At 46.3% G+C, this 20,697-nt stretch overlaps 2 protein-coding genes across 2 annotated transcripts; one reads left to right on the forward strand and one right to left on the reverse strand.

Moving 5' to 3' along the window:
* The first annotated feature begins 13,193 nt into the window (after positions 1-13,193).
* LOC123446973 (63 kDa globulin-like protein) lies at positions 13,194-15,663 on the forward strand. The gene is made up of 5 exons (XM_045123522.1): positions 13,194-13,973; positions 14,052-14,227; positions 14,315-14,377; positions 14,444-14,749; positions 14,846-15,663. The coding sequence occupies exons 1-5, from the start codon at positions 13,229-13,231 to the stop codon at positions 15,467-15,469; spliced, it is 1,914 nt and encodes a 637-aa protein (XP_044979457.1). The 5' UTR covers positions 13,194-13,228; the 3' UTR covers positions 15,470-15,663.
* Positions 15,664-17,649: 1,986 nt separating this feature from the next.
* LOC123450984 (non-specific lipid-transfer protein EPAD1-like) lies at positions 17,650-19,941 on the reverse strand. Its single transcript, XM_045127995.1, has 3 exons — positions 19,519-19,941; positions 18,270-18,344; positions 17,650-18,153 (listed from the first exon to the last, which is right to left on the reverse strand). Exons 1-3 carry the CDS (start codon positions 19,856-19,858, stop codon positions 17,924-17,926), a joined length of 645 nt encoding a protein of 214 aa, XP_044983930.1. The 5' UTR covers positions 19,859-19,941; the 3' UTR covers positions 17,650-17,923.
* Between the last annotated feature and the right edge of the window lie 756 nt (positions 19,942-20,697).

A 20,697-nucleotide genomic window follows, 5' to 3' on the forward strand; every position in this document is an offset into this window, starting at 1 on the left:
ATATTTGTGTTGTAGATCATGGCTCACGCGACAGTCACCCTGAATTTTAATACGTTCCTAGAAAAAGCTAAGTTGAAAGATGATGGAAGCAACTTTGTAGACTGGGCTCGTAATCTTAAGCTAATCTTACAAGCTTGGAAAAAGGATTATGTCCTTAATGCTGCGCTAGGATATGAACCACCCGCTACGGCTGACCAGGATGTTAAGAACACTTGGTTAACACGTAAGGAGGACTACTCAGTAGTTCAATGTGCAGTCTTGTATGGCTTAGAACCGGGACTTCAACGTCGCTTTGAGCGTCATGGAGCATTTGAGATGTTCCAGGAGTTGAAGTTTATCTTTCAGAAGAACGCCCGGGTCGAGAGGTATGAGACCTCCGATAAATTATATTCTTGCAAGATGGAGGAGAACTCGTCTCTCAGTGAACATGTGCTCAAAATGTCTGGGTACTCAAACCGTCTAGCTGAGCTGGGGATTGAACTCCCGCAAGAGGCTATCACTGACAGAATCCTTCAATCACTGCCGCCAAGCTATAAAGGCTTTGTGTTGAACTACAACATGCAAGGGATGAACAAGTCACCCGGTGAGTTGTTTGCGATGCTGAAAGTCGCAGAGTCTGAACTCCGTAAAGAGCATCAAGTGTTGATGGTGAATAAGACCACTAGTTTCAAGAGAAATGTCAAAGGCAAGAAGGGTAATTCAAAGAAGAGCGGCAAGCCTGTTGCCAATCCGACGAAGAAACCCAAAGTTGGACCTAAGCCTGAAACAGAGTGTTACTATTGCAAGGGTATGGGTCACTCGAAGCACAACTGCCCCAAGTATCTGGCTGATAAGAAGGCGGCCAAAGAAAAATCAGGTATATTTGATATACATGTTATAGATGTGTACTTAACCGGCTCTCGTAGTAGTGCCTGGGTATTCGATACCGGTTCTGTTGCTCATATTTGCAACTCGAAACACGAACTGCGGAATAGACGAAGGCTGGCGAAAGATGAAGTGACGATGCGCGTAGGAAATGGTTCCAAGGTTGATGCAATCGCCGTCGGCACAGTTTCACTTCAATTACCATCAGGATTAGTTATGAACTTGAATCATTGTTATTTAGTGCATGCGTTGAGCATGAACATTATATCTGGATCTTGTTTATTGCGAGACGGTTACTCTTTTAAGTCAGAGAATAATGGTTGTTCTATTTCTATGAGTAACATCTTTTATGGTCATGCACCCAATGTGAGAGGATTGTTCATATTGAATCTTGATAGTGATACACACATACATAACATTGAGACCAAAAGAATTAGAGTTAACAATGATAGCGCCATATTTTTGTGGCACTGCCGCTTAGGTCATATTGGTGTAAAGCGCATGAAGAAACTTCATGCCGATGGACTTTTGTAGTCACTTGACTTTGATTCACTTGACACGTGCGAACCATGCCTCATGGGCAAGATGACTAAAACTCCATTCTCCGGAACAATGCAGCGTGCAAGTGACTTGTTGGAAATCATACATACCGATGTGTGCGGTCCGATGAGCGTAGAGGCACGCGACGGATATCGTTATTTTCTCAACTTCACTGACGATTTGAGTAGATATGGTTATGTCTACTTAATGAAGCACAAGTCTGAAACATTTGAAAAGTTCAAGCAATTTCAGAGTGAAGTTGAAAATCATTGTAACAAGAAGATCAAGTTCCTACGGTCTGATCGTGGGGGTGAATATCTGAGTTTCGAGTTTGGTGCTCACTTAAGACAATGTGGAATTGTTTCACAGTTGACACCGGCTGGAACACCACAGCGTAATGGTGTGTCCGAACGTCGTAATCGTACTTTATTAGAGATGGTGCGATCTATGATGTCTCTTACCGATTTGCCGTTATCGTTTTGGGGTTATGCATTAGAAACAGCTGCATTCACTTTAAATAGGGCACCATCAAAATCCGTTGAGACGACACCATACGAACTGTGGTATGGCAAAAGGCCAAAGTTGTCGTTTCTTAAAGTTTGGGGATGTGATGCTTATGTCAAAAAGCTTCAGCCTGAAAAGCTGGAACCCAAAGCGGAAAAGTGCATCTTCATAGGTTACCCAAAAGAGACAGTTGGGTACACCTTCTATCTCAAATCCGAGGGCAAAGTGTTTGTTGCTAAAAACGGAGCTTTTCTCGAGAAGGAGTTTCTCTCGAGAGAACTGAGTGGGAGGAAGATATAACTTGATGAGGTTGTCGAACCTCTCATCCCTCTAGATGGTGGCGCAGGGCAAGGGGAAACCTCTGTCATTGCGACGCCGGTTGAGGAGGAAGTTAATGATGATGATCATGAAACTCCGGTTCAAGTTCCTGTCAAACCACGCAGGTCGACGAGACCACGTGCTGCTCCAGAGTGGTACGGTAATCCCGTCATGGCAATCATGTTGTTAGACAACAATGAACCTGCAAATTATGAAGAAGCAATGGTGGGCCCAGATTCCATCAAATGGCTAGAGGCCATGAAGTCCGAGATAGGATCCATGTATGAGAACAAAGTATGGACTTTGGAAGTACTACCTGAGGGCCGCAAGTCTATTCAGAATAAATGGATCTTTAAGAAGAAGACGGACGCTGACGGCAATGTGACCGTTTATAAAGCTCGACTTGTGGCAAAGGGTTTTTCACAAGTTCAAGGAGTTGACTACGATGAGGCATTCTCACCCGTAGCGATGCTTAAGTCCGTCAGAATCATGTTAGCAATAGTTGCATTTTTCGATTATGAAATCTGGCAGATGGATGTCAAAACGGCGTTCCTTAATGGTTTCCTTAAGGAAGAGTTGTATATGATGCAACCCGAAGGTTTTGTCGATCCTAAGAATGCTAACAGGGTGTGCAAGCTCCAGCGATCCATTTATGGGCTGGTGCAAGCATCTCGGAGTTGGAACAAGCGCTTTGATGAGGTGATCAAAGTATTTGGGTTTATACAAGTGGTTGGAGAATCTTGTATTTACAAGAAAGTGAGTGGGAGCTCTGTGGCGTTTCTAATATTATATGTGGATGGCATATTGCTGACTGGAAACAACGTAGAGTTTTTGGAGAGCATAAAGGATTACTTGAATAAAAGTTTCTCTATGAAGGACCTAGGAGGAGCTGCTTACATTCTAGGCATTAAGATCTACAGGGATAGATCAAAACGCCTGATAGGACTTTCACAAAGCACATACCTTGATAAAGTTTTGAAGAGGTTCAAAATGGAACAGTCCAAGAAAGGGTTCTTGCCTGTTTTATAAGGTACGAGATTGAGTAAGACTCAGTGCCCAGCAACTGATGAGGATAGAGAGCATATGAGCACCGTCCCCTATGCTTCAGCCATAGGTTCTATCATGTATGCAATGATGTGCACTAGACCGGACGTTAGCCTGGCCATAAGTATGGCAGGTAGGTTCCAGAGTAATCCAGGAGTGGATCACTGGACGGCGGTCAAGAATATCCTGAAGTACCTGAAAAGGACTAAGGAGATGTTTCTCGTGTATGGAGGTGACGAAGAGCTCGCCGTAAAAGGTTACGTCGATGCAAGCTTTGACACAGATCCGGACGACTCTAAGTCGCAGACCGGATACGTATTTATTCTTAATGGGGGTGCGGTAAGCTGGTGCAGTTCCAAGCAGAGCGTCGTAGCAGATTCTACATGTGAAGCGGAGTACATGGCTACCTCGGAGGCGGCTAAGGAGGGTGTCTGGATGAAGCAGTTCATGACGGATTTTGGAGTAGTGCCAAGCGCACTGAATCCAATAACCTTGTTGTGTGACAACACGGGTGCCATTGCCCTAGCAAAAGAACCACGGTTTCACAAGAAGTCCAGACACATCAAACGACGCTTCAACCTCTTTCGCGACTACGTCGAAGGGGAGGACATAAATATATGCAAAGTGCACATGGATCTGAATGTAGCAGACCCGCTGACTAAACCTCTTCCACGGGCAAAGCATGATCAACACCAGAACTGTATGGGTGTTAGATTTATTAGAATGTAATTCACAGGATGATGTGAGGGCTAGATTATTGACTCTAGTGCAAGTGGGAGACTGTTGGAATTATGCCCTAGAGGCAATAATAAATATAGTTATTATTATAATTCCTGTATCAAGATAATCGTTTATTATCCATGCTATAATTGTATTGAATGAAGACTTATATACATGTGTGGATACATAGACAAAACACTGTCCCTAGCAAGCCTCTAATTGGCTAGCCAGTTGATCAAAGATAGTCAGGGTCTTCTGATTATGAACAAGGTGTTGTTGCTTGATAACTGGATCACGTCATTAGGAGAATCACGTGATTGACTAGACCCAAACTAATAGACGTAGCATATTGATCGTGTCATTTTGTTGCTACCGTTTTCTGCATGTCAAGTATTTGTTCCTATGACCATGAGATCATATAACTCACTGACACCGGAGGAATGCTTTGTGTGTATCAAATGTCGCAACGTAACTGGATGACTATAAATATGCTCTACAGGTATCTCCAAAGGTGTTCGTTGAGTTAGTATGGATCGAGACTGGGATTTGTCACTCCGTGTGACGGAGAGGTATCTCGGGGCCCACTCGGTAATACAACATCACACACAAGCCTTGCAAGAAATGTGACTTAGTGTAAGTTGCGGGATCTTGTATTACGAAACGAGTAAAGAGTCTTGCCGGTAAACGAGATTGAAATAGGTATGCGGATAGTGACGATCGAATCTCGGGCAAGTAACATACCGAAGGACAAAGGGAATGGCATACGAGATTATATGAATCCTTGGCACTGAGGTTCAAACGATAAGATCTTCGTATAATATATAGGATCCAATATGGGCATCCAGGTCCCGCTATTGGATATTGACCGAGGAGTCTCTCGGGTCCTGTCTACATAGTTCTCGAACCCGCAGGGTCTGCACACTTAAGGTTCGACGTTGTTTTATGCGTATTTGAGTTATATGGTTGGTTACCGAATGTTGTTCGGAGTCCCGTATGAGATCATGGACGTCACGAGGGTTTCCGGAATGGTACGGAAACAAAGATTGATATATAGGATGACCTCATTTGATTACCGGAAGGTTTTCGGAGTTACCGGAAATGTACCGGGAATGACGAATGGGTTCCGGGTGTTCACCGGGGGGGGGGGGCAACCCACCCCGGGGAAGCCCATAGGCCTTGGGGGTGGCGCACCAGCCCTTAATGGGCTGGTTGGACAGCCCAAGAAGGCCCTATGCGTCATAGGAAGAAAATCAAAGAGAAAAAAAAGAGGAGGTGGGAAAAGGGGGAAGGACTCCTCCTTCCAAACCTAGTTGGACTCGGTTTGGAAGGGGAGGGTTGCCCCCCTTGGCTCGGCCGAACCCCTTGGGGGTCCTTGGACCCCAAGGCAAGGCTCCCCCTCTTCCCCCTATATATACGGAGGTTTTAGGGCTGATTTGAGACAACTTTGCCACGGCAGCCCGACCACATATCTCCACGGTTTTACCTCTAGATCGCGTTTCTGCGGAGCTCGGGCGGAGACCTGCTGAGATAAGATCATCACCAACCTCTGGAGAACCGTCACGCTGCCGGAGAATTCATCTACCTCTCCGTCTCTCTTGCTGGATCAAGAAGGCCGAGATCATCGTCTAGCTGTACGTGTGCTGAACGCGGAGGTGCCGTCCGTTTAGCACTAGATCGTGGGACTGATCGCGGGACGGTTCGCGGGGCGGATCGAGGGACGTGAGGACGTTCCACTACATCAACCGCGTTCACTAACGCTTCTGCTGTGCGGTCTACAAGGGTAAGTAGATCAAATATCCCCTCTCGTAGATGGACATCACCATGATAGGTCTTCGTGCGCGTAAGAAAATTTTTGTTTCCCATGCGACGTTCCCCAACACCTTGGGGTCCGGTTACGGGGAACTCGTCAAAACTCACAATTTTGGCCTATTTCGGCTAGTTTTTTATACTATTAGTCACTCATTTTGTGTCCGCTGGAATCTGAACGTATCGGGAACCCCGGGGTCCGGTTAAGGGGAACTCGTTAAAACTCGCAGTCTTGGCCTATTCTGGCCAATTTTGTATGCTATTACTCACTCATTTTGGCTCCCGCTACGATCCGAACATTTTGGGAACCCCGGGGTCCGGTTACAGGGAACTCGTCAAAACTCGCAGTTCTGGCCTATTCCGCCCAGTTTTGTATGGTATTAGTGACTGATTTTGGGTCCTGATGTCATCCGAAAGTTTCGGAAACTATGGGGTCCGCTTATGAGGAACTATTCAAAACTCGTAGCTCTCGCCTATTTTGGCGCATTTTCTATACGATTACTCATTGATTTTGGGTCGTGTTGCGATCTGAACATTTCGGGAACCCCGGGGACCGGCTACAGGGAACTCCTCAAAATCCATAGTTTTGGCTTATTTTTGTGAGTTTTGTATGCTATTAGTCACTGAATTTGGGTCCTGGTGTGATCTGAATGTTTCGGGAACCCTAGTGTCCGGTTATATGGAACTCGTCAAAATTGCACTTTTGGCTATTCCGGTCAATCTTGTATGCTATTACTCATTGATTTTGGGTCCCGCTGCATGTTCAACATTTCGAGAACCCCGGGGTCCGGTTACGGGAAACTCGTCAAAACTCACCGTTTTGCCTTATTCCGCTCAGTTTTGTATACTATTAGTCACTAATTTTGGGTCCTGATGTGATCCGAATGTTTCAGGAACCCGAGGGTCCGGTTAGGACGAACTCTTCAAAACTCGCAGTTTTGGCCTATTATGGCCAGTTTTCTATACTATTACTCACTGATTTTGGATCCTGCTGCAATCCGAATGTTTCGGGAACCCCGGGGTCCGGTTACGGGGAACTCGCGAGAACTCACAGTTTTGGCCTATTCCGTCCAGTTTTGTATGCAATTACTCACTGATTTTGGTTGCGCTTGCGATACGAACATTTCAGGAACCCCGGGGTCCTTTTACGGGGAACTAGTCAAAACTCGCAGTTTTGACCTATTCGGCAAGTTTTGTATGCTATTACTCACTGATTTTGGGTCCGCTGGGATCCGAATATTTCGGGAACCCCGGGGTCCGGTTACGGGGAACTTGTCAAAACTCTACAAAGTAATTACTCACTCTCGGTGATGAGCATCTTGAAATTATTGATGGAGAAGGGTTGGTGATGACGACGATGATAAACCGTTTCTCCGGAGATCCAAACGGACACAGATCAACCTTCCCAAGGAAGAACAAGAGGTGGCGGCTGCTCCATCTCGTAAAACGCTACAAAAGTTTCTCCTATATTTTTTCCTTCGCAACACACTACTTATGGAGTTGGAATTAGGGAAACCGGAGGCTTGAGAGGCCCACGAGCTCAGGGGGGCATGCCCCCAAGGCTTGTGGCCTCCTAGTGGCTCTCCTTCTGGTATTTATTTCATCAATATGTTAATACATTCTTAAAATAATCTCCATTCATCTTCAGTCCAATGTAAGAACATTTATTTTCCACAAAAACAACACCATGGTGGTTATGTTGAAAACAACGTCAATTCGGGTTAGTTTCATTGAAATCATGCAAATTAGAGTCCAAAACAATAGCAAATGTGTTTGGAAAGGTAGATATGTTTGGGACGTATCACGGTGATAAATCCGGCATATCTCGCGGTATGGTTCCTAAACTAGGCGTCTTGGAGCGATGGTAACATGAACATGCAGTTTTACCCAGGTTTGGACTCTCTTGAAGAGACAATACCCTATATCTTGCTCTTGGTTGTATTGAAATGGGGATAGTGCATAGTACATGTATCTACCATAAGATTGTTGTGTATGATCCTAATGATCTAAAATATGAGCTATCGATTAGCCTCGCCTCGGCTTATATAATGTACCAGTCCTAGGGTAACAAAAGTCCTAGTCACATGGTTCATAGTGGAGAAGAGTCTTTGGCTTGTGTGTCAAGTCTTGTGGAATCTTCCTTGTATACGTTATGTGTTGTTCAAAAAAACCCATTAGTGAACCACCATGGAGGTTCTCGTCCTCACCCAGCTAGATGGGAAACGACGTGGTGAGGACCCCCTAGCCAAGGACACCGTCATTAATCCGGTTTTTCTTCTTTTTTTTCTTATTTCTTTTATCGGTTTTCTTCGCTCTTTCTCAATTTCATTGTTTTTTTTTTCTTTAGTTTTTCTTCACTTTTCTTTGTTATTTCTCCATTTCCAATGTTTTTCTCTTTTGCTTCCTATTATTATGTTTTTTTATTTTATTGTTTCTTTCTTGGTTTGTTCATTTTATTGTTTCTTTCTTGGTTTTAATTCATTTTACAGTGGTTTTCATTTTTTTGTTACTATTGTCAAATTTTATAGTCTCTCTCTCACACACACACTCTATCTATCTTTGTATAAAACAAGAATATTTATTTACCCACATTTAGATTTTTATCAAATACATGAACCCTTTTTCGTATACATCTTAAATATTTTTTGTGGACGTTGACTATTTTTCAAATGCGTGGTATTGTTCTTTTTCAAATACATTTTTTATGTAAACTATTTACATGCACATTCATCATTTTCATATACATCAGAAACAGTTTTTCTATATACACATTTAACTTTTTCCAATACATGATCAACAATTTTAAGAACTTTTATATTTTTATTTCAACCTTTTGTAAATACATCGTACTTTTTTATACTTCAGGATCATTTTTATATACATGTTTAACATTTTTCAATTAAATAATTATACATTTTCAAACTTACATATTGTCATATCACTACTTTTGATAACATTGTAAAAAAATTGTATTCATTAGGAACATTGTATCTATGCATCTTTGACATTTTTTAAATATATTATTAGCATTTTCTACAATATATATTGTTTCATGTCTATTATTTCCAAACATATAATACATATATTTACACATCGGGAACATTTATATATACACATTTCACATTTTCCATATACATGATTAACATTTCTAAATCTTAATTTTAGCCAACCTTTCATATTAACATTATTTTATATATATAATATTTTTAAATACATTATTAATATTCTTCATATATATGTATCGATGTCTATTTTTCATACGCATTACAAAATTTACTTGTACATAAGAAATATTTCCAAATAAAAACATTTTATGTCTATTTATATATATATACGTTTTTACATTTCTTTTTAATACAACATTTTATGTCTATTTCTGCATGAAAATTGTAAGATAAATTGTACACATCAGGAACATTATCGTACATATTTCAAATTCTGCTAAAACATTATTAACATTTTGTCCAATGTATATATTCTGATATCCACTTTTGCACATTTTTTTATATTTTGGTATACTAAAGAAACAATATATATATATGTTTAAAATTTCCTAAATACATTATTAAAAAATATTATATATATATATATTTTTGTGCCTACTGCTCCCTCCATCCATAAATAATTGTAGTTGAGGAAAACTAGTTTAGTTGTCTCGAATTACAGTTATTTAGGTACAGAGGGAGTATTTCTATAAATATTGTAAGTTGTCTGTATACATCAGGAACAACCTATGTATGCATGTTTAAGATTAAATAATATGATTAATATTTTTTATAACATATATTTTATGCCTACCTTTTCCATCCGTATATTTCATTTTTCGTATACACGATGGACATTTCTATATACACGTTTTACATTTTCTAAATGCAATATTAACAATTTTAAAATCATATATTTTTTATATCCCATCTTTCCTGTAAATATTATACATTTTTTATACATTTTTAGTATACACCAGAAACATTTTTTTCTATTTATATTCAAAATTTTCAAATGCATGATTCCTATTTTTTAAAATATGTGTTACTTATTTTTTGTGATACTCTTCATCTGTCCTAAAGTATGTGTTTAAGATTTTGTGTATATATTTATAATATTTGGAACTACAAACAAAAGTGCAGAAAACACAAAATAAAAAATAGGAAAAAAACAGTGAGAAAAATGTGAGGGGAACTCGCCTCGCAAGCCGATTACTCTGGATGCGAGAAGCTGCCGAAGACCATGTACATCAGCGTTGGATGCAAGTTCGACGGCTACTGAAGGAATCCTGTACTAAGGGGTCCTCGGATGGTCGGCCATCTCTTAGAGGTCGGCCATATGGGTCGTATTATTGAAGACCGGACTGCATCATATTCAAGAAGGAAAGCTCCGAAGACTGACGTACCGTCCAAGTTGAGTAGTTTAGATCGGCACGTCTGCCCCCGACTCGAGGTCGGTGGTATGTAACCCTATGGACCCCTGGTGTCTATATAAACTAGAGGGTTTCATCCGCATAAGAAAGTAGATTCATCTAGGGTTTTAGCTCATACGATCTCGAGTAGATCAACTCTGTAATCCTGATACACCATCAATATAATCAAGCAGGACGTAGGGATTTACCTCCTCGAGAGGGCCCGAACCTGGGTAAACACTGTCTCCTTCGTCTCGTGCAACCGATCGATCGAATGTCCACAACTCGGGACCCCCTACCCGAGATCCGCCGGTTTTGACACCGACAAAAGCCTTTAAGCAGTCTCCAAGCAGAAGTTTTTACCCTAGGAAGCATATCCTTTTGTTTCCAAATTAATTTAAGAAAATCCCGCAAATCCAAAGAAGAGCAACAGGCATATTCCTGGGATTAGCAAGAATCTCTTGCAAACACAACTTATAGGCAAATTTTGAAGAACACATACCATTAGGGGTGAGATCCCAACAAAGCAAATGAGAGCCTTCATCATCAATAATTTTAGTTTGAACGATAAGAGAGGCCAAAGGTTGCTAGAAAGGGGAAAACAAGCTCATGATTCCAACTTTTTGCCCTGGAAGCCAAAGATCTCTAACTAAGGATGGATAAGTATAACAAGGTTGTTGGGCAATAAGATTATCATGGACAGAACTCCAAAGAGTGCGCCAAGATGTGCTCCAAGCTGAAATATTACCTTGAGTTAGTTGATAAAAAGAATGAGCTTTGAGTTTAGGTAACATTTTAAAAATAGAAGCACAAAAAAGCTGATTTGGGATAAGAAGCAAAAGTTGTCTGAATTCAATTTTCATGAAAATACTTAGCCTTAAGCACAAGATGTAAGTTAGAAGGTGGTGATTTGGCTAACCTCCAAGCAACGCAAGAAGAAGGCTCTCATTGATAGCTTTTAAATTCCTGATGCCTAATCCACCTTCTTCTTTTAAGTTGCAAATGCCCTTCCAAGCTCTAAGGCAAAGACTCTTCTTGGAGTCATTCTCTCGAACACCTGTCCACCAAAATTTCCTAATAACACCAGTAAGTTCAGCAATGAACTTCTTGATAAACAAGATATTGATCTTATAATAGACAGGAATAGCAAAGAAAATTGAGCGAATCAATTCAAGCCTCATCTCCATGGCTGTAAGGTCGCCGAATACAAGGGCATGGGTGGCGAGGCCTAAGAGGAGTATAATTTCTTAGACATTTGTCAATTATAAACTACTTGGTAAAAGAGCATGTAAGCCGAGGAAACAGACGACATATTGAACAAGACCGACATACAACGTGCACACGACAAGGTTCCTGTCACATGCCCATCCACACCCTACTAGATGGCTCCTTGACGGTGGACACTGTATGACGAGTTTCTTAGAATGAGTTTTTTAAACACAATACAGACGCAAGCGCATACACTCACCATTATGGATGCGCACACACACTCTATCCTTATGACACACTCTATCCTTATGAACATCTCTAAAAGGCTGATCCGACATATCATCTTGAGATTTACGAAGTCAGCGTACGTATCACCGAAAATCCTAAAATAAATCCAAATATAATGAAAGCATAAGGATTTTAAACCTTATATACCGAGGATACCACAGTCTCTCTAACCATCCAACTACAGATTGGTTCACTTTTTTAGTAAGTATGAGTTAATGTTATGGTTTGTACAACTAAACTAAACTATTCTTTTTATAAGCATATATATGACAACTTTGAATATTTCCGATGGCAAGTTTGGGTATGCAAGGATGGCAATTTTCGTTAGCAAGTATGACAATTTTCTTGCTTTAATTTATTTTTAACAAAAACTTGCGTCGTGTCACGGAAATTTGCTATCCTTGCGTTACTAGAATAGCTACAAAAGGCATTAGGGCCGGAGTGCCATGCACGTGACGTGTGACATTTATCATTTAAGGTTTTATTTGCGGGATCTTTTAATCTATTCATCATCCATCATAATAATACAAAAAACACAACAAATAATAGAAGTTACATTTAGATCCGTAGACCATCTAATAACAGTTACAAGCACCGAAGCAAGTTGAAATCGTCATCACCTATTCTTCATCGAAGTTAGACAAAACTTGTTGTAGTAGACAATTGGAAAATTGTTATGCTAAGACCCTTTGTAACCAGCACATCAGAAGATCAACCACCGCTGACAAAAAGAAGCATAAATCGAAAGGATTCAATTTAAAGGCACGATAACATAGACACACGAAGACTTGGTCTGAACGGATCCATAAAAGACAATCATCGACCAAATTTCATAGGATCTGCGTGACACACATCCACACGCCCTTCAATAGTGCTAGACGCAGCACCATGTCAGGGACTAGGCAGAAAAGTCTTATTTCATATTCAATGAGCAACATTATCGTGTTTTGTTGAATAGAATACAAACCCTAGAAAAACAAGGCACATCTCGGCGCCGCCAATAGAAGGCAGAAACCCTAGCCGTCATTTTTCTTGAAGAATATAGAGCGACGTCGATAGGAAGATACTTAAATGTTGAATCCAAGCACCTAGAATAATGAGTTAGATTAGAAGAAAACTATCAACTTCGAAATCAAGAAGAAATGTTTTATTCTGTTGCATAAAACTTTCGCGTGGAGAAGCTCTGTTCAGAGCCCGGGTAGCCACTGGGCACGTCTCCTAGATACTGGACTCATCGGACGCTCTCCTCGAGTTGTCCATCGAGCTCTGTACCAAGCACCGCATCGCAATCCACTCAACCAGCTCCGCCGCGAGCAGGAGCGCTCCACGACACGCGACGCCCAAGCTGGCACGCACCTCGCCGATGGCCCGATAAGCACGGCCGTGCGACGTGGCGGCCCGCCTCCCCTCTGGCACGCAGCTCCCCTCCACGTAGCCGCGCCAGGGCGCCACGTACAGCGGCGCGCGCGCTACAAATACGGTGCCCCGAGCTCCATTCCCCAGCACCAGCAGAGTCACACACACTGAGCGAGCTAAACCATGGCGACCCGAGCCAAAGCAACCATCCCTCTCCTCTTTCTCCTCGGCACCAGCCTTCTCTTCGCCGCGGCTGTTTCCGCCTCCCATGACGACGAGGATGACAGGCGCGGCGGGCACTCGCTGCAGCAGTGCGTGCAGCGATGCCGGCAGGAGCGGCCGCGGTACTCGCATGCCCGGTGCGTGCAGGAGTGCAGGGACGACCAGCAGCAGCACGGAAGGCACGAGCAGGAGGAGGAGCAGGGCCGTGGCCGTGGCTGGCACGGCGAGGGAGAGCGTGAGGAGGAGCACGGCCGTGGCCGTGGCCGGCATGGCGAGGGAGAGCGTGAGGAGGAGCATGGCCGTGGCCGTGGCCGGCACGGCGAGGGAGAGCGTGAAGAGGAGCGTGGCCGTGGCCATGGCCGGCATGGCGAGGGAGAGCGCGAGGAGGAGCGTGGCCGTGGCCGTGGACGGCACGGCGAGGGAGAGCGTGAGGAGGAAGAGGGCCGTGGCCGAGGCCGGCGCGGCGAGGGAGAGCGTGATGAGGAGCAAGGGGACAGCCGCCGGCCGTACGTGTTCGGCCCGCGGAGCTTCCGTCGCATCATCCAGAGCGACCACGGGTTCGTGAGGGCCCTTCGCCCGTTCGACCAAGTGTCCAGGCTCCTCCGGGGCATCAGGGACTACCGTGTCGCCATCATGGAGGTGAACCCGCGCGCGTTCGTCGTGCCGGGATTCACGGACGCGGACGGCGTCGGCTACGTCGCTCAAGGTACGTCCGCACGCACGCATATATGTCCATCCGTACAGGTCGATGGTAACTAACGTGCGCATGCCTGCATGCATGCAGGCGAGGGGGTGCTGACGGTGATCGAGAACGGCGAGAAGCGGTCCTACACCGTCAAGGAAGGCGATGTCATCGTGGCGCCGGCGGGGTCGATCATGCACCTGGCTAACACCGACGGCCGGAGGAAGCTGGTCATCGCCAAGATCCTCCACACCATCTCCGTGCCCGGCAAGTTCCAGGCAAGTAAAACCGTCATGCAGCTCGAATTTCTTGAATGGATGACAAACGCACTAACTGACTGACTGACACGTGGGTATCCCATGCAGTTTTTGTCGGTCAAGCCTCTGCTGGCGAGTTTGAGCAAACGCGTGCTCCGAGCGGCTTTCAAGGTACGTACCTACTTACATGCATGCATGCATGCATCGATAGGTTAATTTCTGAACGTGATCATGCAGACCTCCGATGAGCGGCTTGAGAGGCTGTTCAACCAGCGCCAAGGCCAGGAGAAGACGAGGTCCGTGTCCATCGTCCGCGCGTCCGAGGAGCAGCTCCGTGAGCTGCGTCGCGAGGCGGCCGAGGGCGGGCAGGGCCACCGCTGGCCTCTCCCTCCGTTCCGCGGCGACTCCCGCGACACCTTCAACCTTCTGGAGCAGCGCCCAAAGATCGCCAACCGCCATGGCCGCCTCTACGAGGCCGACGCCCGCAGCTTTCACGCTCTCGCCAACCAGGACGTCCGGGTCGCCGTTGCCAACATCACGCCGGTGCGTCACCAACCTCCAGCGTCTCGTCGTATCGTCGCACGATAGCTTGATTAGTTACTCAAATTTTGTTTTCGTGGATGCATGTGTCAACGGCAGGGTTCTATGACGGCGCCGTACCTGAACACGCAGTCGTTCAAGCTCGCCGTCGTGCTGGAAGGCGAGGGCGAGGTGCAGATCGTGTGTCCGCACCTTGGCCGCGAAAGCGAGAGCGAGCGAGAGCACGGAAAGGGCAGGCGGCGCGAGGAAGAGGAGGACGACCAACGGCAGCAACGTCGTCGCGGGTCCGAGTCCGAGTCGGAGGAGGAGGAGGAGCAGCAGAGGTACGAGACGGTCCGTGCGCGGGTGTCGCGCGGCTCGGCGTTCGTGGTGCCGCCCGGCCATCCGGTGGTGGAGATCTCGTCGTCCCAAGGCAGCAGCAACCTCCAGGTGGTGTGCTTCGAGATCAACGCCGAGAGGAACGAGAGGGTATGGCTCGCCGGGAGGAACAACGTGATCGGCAAGCTCGGCAGCCCCGCCCAGGAGCTCACGTTCGGCAGGCCGGCGAGGGAGGTGCAAGAGGTGTTCCGCGCACAGGATCAGGACGAGGGCTTCGTCGCCGGACCCGAGCAGCAGAGCCGAGAGCAGGAGCAGGAGCAGGAGCGGCACCGCCGCCGTGGTGACCGCGGGCGCGGCGACGAAGCCGTGGAGACGTTCCTGAGGATGGCAACCGGTGCGATCTGAAATGCCACCACTGTCAGTGAGCCCGTGCCGGTTTAAGAGCTGGACTTGTGTGTGTAATACGCGGGAGTAGAATAAATAAGTGTGGCACGGGCTCAGTACGAATGATGTAAGCTGCCTACCGACCTACTACTATCAAGGCATGCACATAAATAAAGACAAGGGCGTGACTGGCGTCTCTTTTCCAGTATTTTCTATTTTCCTTATGTCAAGAAGCAGTGTTTTCTACTTCGTCCTGTCAAGAAACGAAACAGGTTCAATCGGCGTTTGGTTTTCTTGCTCGGGTGTATCTTTTTTCTTTTCAAAATGAAAATAATCTCCGGCCTTTACAGCAAAGGTGCACAGAATCATTAGAATAGACAAGATTTAGAAAATTTCCAGCAAGATGCACAGAATCATTAGAATAGACATGATTTAGAAAATTCCGAAAAAATAGACTGAGATTTCGGGAAGGTTCAGTATTGTAATAGAGTCCAAGTATGCTTGCTCTGATGGTCGGATACGCCTTTTTCTTAGCATTTTGCCAAATGTTGTTTGATTTCATACTCCGGTTACTTGCTTCAAAAGTCTGAACTATAAGACTTCAAAAGTCTGAACTATAAGAAAGGACTGAATGTTATACTCCAACATTTTCCCTCGAGTCTATGCTCCTTTGATGTTCGCAAAAACATAAGTCTATGCTTCTTTAGAGTCAGTGGCCATTATTATTTATTGTGTTTATTTGGTTTTGAATCGTATATCTCTTAACAATTGAGGAAAAATAGTTCGAACTATGAGAGAGGGCGTTATACACCAACACTTCCCATCACATCTATGCTCTTTTAGAGTTCATTAGATCATTGATAACACCCGTTGCCACGTCCGTCTATATAAAATTTTCTTAATCATAAAAAAAAAGAATATATGAATCATGAGAGAGGTACCTAAACAATTCATCCATCACTAGGATATAATTGTTTACCTACATAAATTGAGTCCGTATATGGAACGGATATGGAGAGCCCGGGCACGTCCGCCAATCGATTTAGTCCGCATCGATCCCATATATTCGACCCCATTCGTTCACCGGACCAAACCCTAGCCATTTCACTCCGTTCTCCTTCAATCCCATCCGCCACCCAAGCTCACCTCTCACGATCTCCGGCCTTTTCCGGCATGACAGGTAGCGGATCCAAATCCTTCACTTTTCAGGAAGGATCCGTCATCAACCTGACGTCCACTGACACCGTCCAGGTTACGGATTCCGACGAGGAAGTGTAGGGCATGAGAGATGGTGGGAGCTCGACTCCGTGATCCGGCTAGTGTGTCATGTCATACTCTACCTCGTCGGCGACTAAACTGACATTACAAGGGGTAGATAAGGTAGGTGGCCTTAGCAGCGTGTGCACCTAGCAGCGGTGTGGCATTTGTGTGGGGATGGCCTGAAACGTTTCCAATTGAGCAATACCAATAAAGTTTGCGTGCATGAATGTGAATCTCCAACAATATGACCGGAGCCATACCGAATGTGAAACAAGATCAACGGCCAACGGTAGATATGCTTTTCTTGCGTTCCAGTTTCCTGTGGTTCTAGTACTTTTTCCTACCACGGAATGCGATGGTAGGAGAGAAAGCTAGCATTAGAGCAATTCTAACCGGACGATATATTTTGTCTTCGTTTCGGTCGTCACAGACACAAAATATAACCCAACGCGTCGATTCAAACTGACGCACGTCTTCTTTTATCCACACACGATCCATTTCAAGTTTAAATTGGATGGACGAGCAACGAATAAAACACAGACAAAACACACATGTTGCTCTAAGTGATCATCCATGATCAAATCAAGCAACACCCTCGATTTGTACCTGCATGAAAAACAAAATGGCAATAAAAAGCTGCAAACAGTCCCCGAAGCGGCTTCCGTGTGAGACCAGCTTCTGTTTTTTTTGTGTGTGTGTGTGTGTTTTTTTAGCAGGGTAGCTTCTGTTGTTGTGCGAAGGTGAGGTACAGATTATATGCATTACCTGGTAAGCAACAGATTGTTTGGGACGGAAGCAATGTCTGCATTAAGCAGATTATCAGCAATGACAAGATGCAAGCGGCATTATTCATAGCAGAACAGAAGCTAAACAAACTGTTGCTCCACAAAATTGAAGGAATAGATCGAGCATGCAAATGAAGAAGCAGCACATCATCAGCATCAGAAACCAAAACTTCATCCATCCATTCAGATCATATCCATCGATCACATGGAAAATAGCAGTGGTTCATCAGCTAGAGGAATCCCAAAACCCAATGTTCGTTCATCTGCTAAGCAACTACTAGTACTAGTACGCGCGATCGACATAGAAATCTGGGTACCCGATCAAAACCCCACCGTCTTGTTCGGACTGCAGAAACGAACCTCAACAAACGGCGACAAGCATGAAACGGAATCAGATGACAAGTACTCTGCTGCCTTGGGGGTCGGCCATTCAGAGGACGATGTAAATGGCGAGCATGGCCGCGGCGATGAAGATGAAGGCCGAATCGGACGACGACGCGGCGGAGTGTGGCGCCTCGGGCGGCGGGGCAGTAGCGGCAGCGGGCGCGAGCGGGGTAGGAGCCGCGAGGGCGGGGGCGCTCTTGGCGTGTGCGGCGCCGTCATGCTCCTGGGGCGGCGGGGATGGCTTCTCGCTGGACGGCGGCGGTGGAGGCGCGTCGTCTGAGAATCAAATGAACAAGTTAGTATGTCAACGCTGATCAGCATATGAACCCAATAGGTTATGTACAGAGCGAGATGCAGGCGAGAGGGAGAGAGAGAGAGCGAGAGGTTCGTACGCGCTGCCTGTTTGCGGCGAGGTGCTGGCGATGGTGGCGGGGGGCTGCTGACGACGGCGGCCGGGGGAGCCGGTCCTGCGTCCAAAACCCACAGTAAAAAACAACAAGAAAAGTCAGTTACCAGCCGTTCGTGTCCTTATCTCAAAAGAAATCAAAAAATTGGGAAAAAAGAAGGAGGCGACGACGTGCGCAACAAGAAAAGAAGCCCAGGCCAGATTAAACAAAAATCAGGAAAACTGTGGCAGGCCACAGACTGCTTTTGTTAAAGCTGCGACAGCCAGCTACTCTATCTCTGTTGCTGCTGCCCTGCATACACGGTTGATTCATTTGACCCAACCTTTTTTTCACGACGGAGGAAGGACACGAAAACTGCATGCAGATAATTAAGTAGTACGACACCCGGGGATGAACGTGGAAACAATTTTCGGCAAAAAAAAAGAAAGAGATGCCACTGCAAAGCGAAAAGTACGGGAAGCTTTTGCCCTGCCTCTGGCCTCGATAGCAAGCGTTTTCAGTTTTGACCAAACGAAGACAAAAGACACTGCAGGAAGCAGAGCTGCGTGACGGTTTGAAACAAGTCCTATCGCGAACGGGATGGAGCAGTCGATTAAACAGTAGCAGAAAACGTACATATATATAGCAGTTAAACGGCAACAACTCTCTGTCTCTCTCACAGTCACGGTGATAGGTATATCGATCTCAGTTACAGGCAGGAAAATAAACTCGAACGAAAGATCATCTGAAGTTTAACTAGAGGAACAAAAACACCACGAATAATTCTGGAAGGGTAGCAGATAACTAAGACTTCTGCATATGCACAAGTAATCGTGTATATACATAACAAATAATGGACCAGGGGTTCTGCACATGATTCTTCTACGTGCAAAAACTCGGGAACAAGCAGGCCTATCACAGATCCAAAATCGATGAAACAAACAATCGCGCGTTCCGCATGCATTCTTCTACGACGAACTCCTCATACTGATCCTAAATCGCTCCGCGTATCTGAAGGTAAGCTAGCTAGGCCGTGGGCGCGCGGGGATGCTCGCCACGGGAAACAACGAGAACCCCGACGCCGCGCGCCGTACAGGCAGATCCGGTACAACGCAAGGAAACCGAACCCAAATCGGAGCACTGGCGACTCGAGAAACCATCAAAACTACCGGGAAACGCGAAAGCGAACGCCGAATCGGCTGGTACAGGTGCAAAGAGAGAAGGAGAGGGAGGGAGGCGGTGAACGTGAACGTACCTTGGCAGGCGGCGGCGAGGTGGGCGCCACCGGGACGGATGCCGCCGCAGGAGGTGTACAGCGCGAAGAGGTGGGTGGCGTTGAGCCCCGCCATGACCAGCTGCGGCTCGGCGGCGACGCGGCAGAGGCAGGGGACGCCGCCCCCGAGGTCGAAGGCGGCGACGACGGGCTCGCAGCACTGGGCCGTGGGCATGTCGGGGGCGCAGAAGAGCGCGGCCTGCGTCGCCAGGAACGTGGGGTCGCACTGCGCCCCCTGCTGCAGCCCGAAGGTGGCGGCCGCCGCCGGGAGCAGCGCGGCGAGGAGCCCCGCCACGAGCAGCAGGCGGCGGGATCTCTCCATGGGCGGGGCGAGGTGAGCTCGCTCGCTCCCTAGGGTTTTTGGCGCGGTGGTGGTGGTGGTGCGGTGGAGGGAGGAAGGCTCTGGTGGAACGCCGGAGGGGAGTGGTGTGGGTGGCGGGTTATATAGCCGGAGGAGCCGTGGGCGCGCCGCTCGCTCGATCCTGCCCGTCAGTTCGGGAATGGAACGGCCAGCTGCCCAAGTGGACGGCCCAGATGTGGCCGCGCGGGTGCGAGGGCGGTACGTGAGGGTGGGTGGGTGGCCTTTCTGGTGCTCCTCTGGCGCTCGGGATGAGAAGGAGAAAGCTCTTTTTTTTGTTTTCGAAATGAAATGCAGTCGTCGAGCGAGGCGGAGGCTGGGAAAAATATCGCCGCGCTAGCTTCAATGTTCGTGCTGATCCTGATCTGATCCCACGGCTGGGCTGGCCCTGTGGAAGCACGTAGAACGTTCTGGAAGGCATCGGGACGAGGTGCCGGTGAGTGATTTCGGAATTGGGTTCCCGCGAAAACACACATGGCGTGTTGTTGCCCGGTTTTTCCTCCGGCCCATGGACTGCTGACCTTTCGTTTTGCACGAGACCAAGACCCATGTATGACCTTCTTTTTCACGAGAGCGAGGCCCATGTAACCCTTGCAAACAACTTATATGGTGTGCAAACGTGTGGGTTTCACCAAGGCTACCGCTGCCGCCGCAACAGAGTTTTTGGCCCCCTCGCCTCCGGCTGCCATCTCCGCTGCCGCAATTTCTCCTTGAAGAATCTTATGTTCTTCGTCATCATCTAGTGTTCATTGTTTTTTATGAGAATATATTTACTCTTGCTCTTCTGGCGTTGTCATGAGATT

This window comes from Hordeum vulgare, chromosome 4H (genome assembly GCF_904849725.1).
Source record: "Hordeum vulgare subsp. vulgare chromosome 4H, MorexV3_pseudomolecules_assembly, whole genome shotgun sequence".
NCBI classification, from domain to species: Eukaryota; Viridiplantae; Streptophyta; class Magnoliopsida; order Poales; family Poaceae; genus Hordeum; species Hordeum vulgare.

Bases quoted from the DNA above. Each gene is read 5' to 3' on its own strand.
- LOC123446973 (XM_045123522.1), top strand. From the start codon at position 13,229: ATGGCGACCCGAGCCAAAGCAACCATCCCTCTCCTCTTTCTCCTCGGC. The intron at 13,974-14,051 runs GTACGTCCGCAC...GCATGCATGCAG, and splicing joins CGTCGGCTACGTCGCTCAAG to GCGAGGGGGTGCTGACGGTG. The intron at 14,228-14,314 runs GCAAGTAAAACC...TATCCCATGCAG, and splicing joins CCGTGCCCGGCAAGTTCCAG to TTTTTGTCGGTCAAGCCTCT.
- LOC123450984 (XM_045127995.1), bottom strand. From the start codon at position 19,858: ATGGAGAGATCCCGCCGCCTGCTGCTCGTGGCGGGGCTCCTCGCCGCG. The intron at 18,345-19,518 runs GTACGTTCACGT...TTTTGGACGCAG, and splicing joins CCTCGCCGCCGCCTGCCAAG to GACCGGCTCCCCCGGCCGCC. The intron at 18,154-18,269 runs GTACGAACCTCT...TTTGATTCTCAG, and splicing joins TCGCCGCAAACAGGCAGCGC to ACGACGCGCCTCCACCGCCG.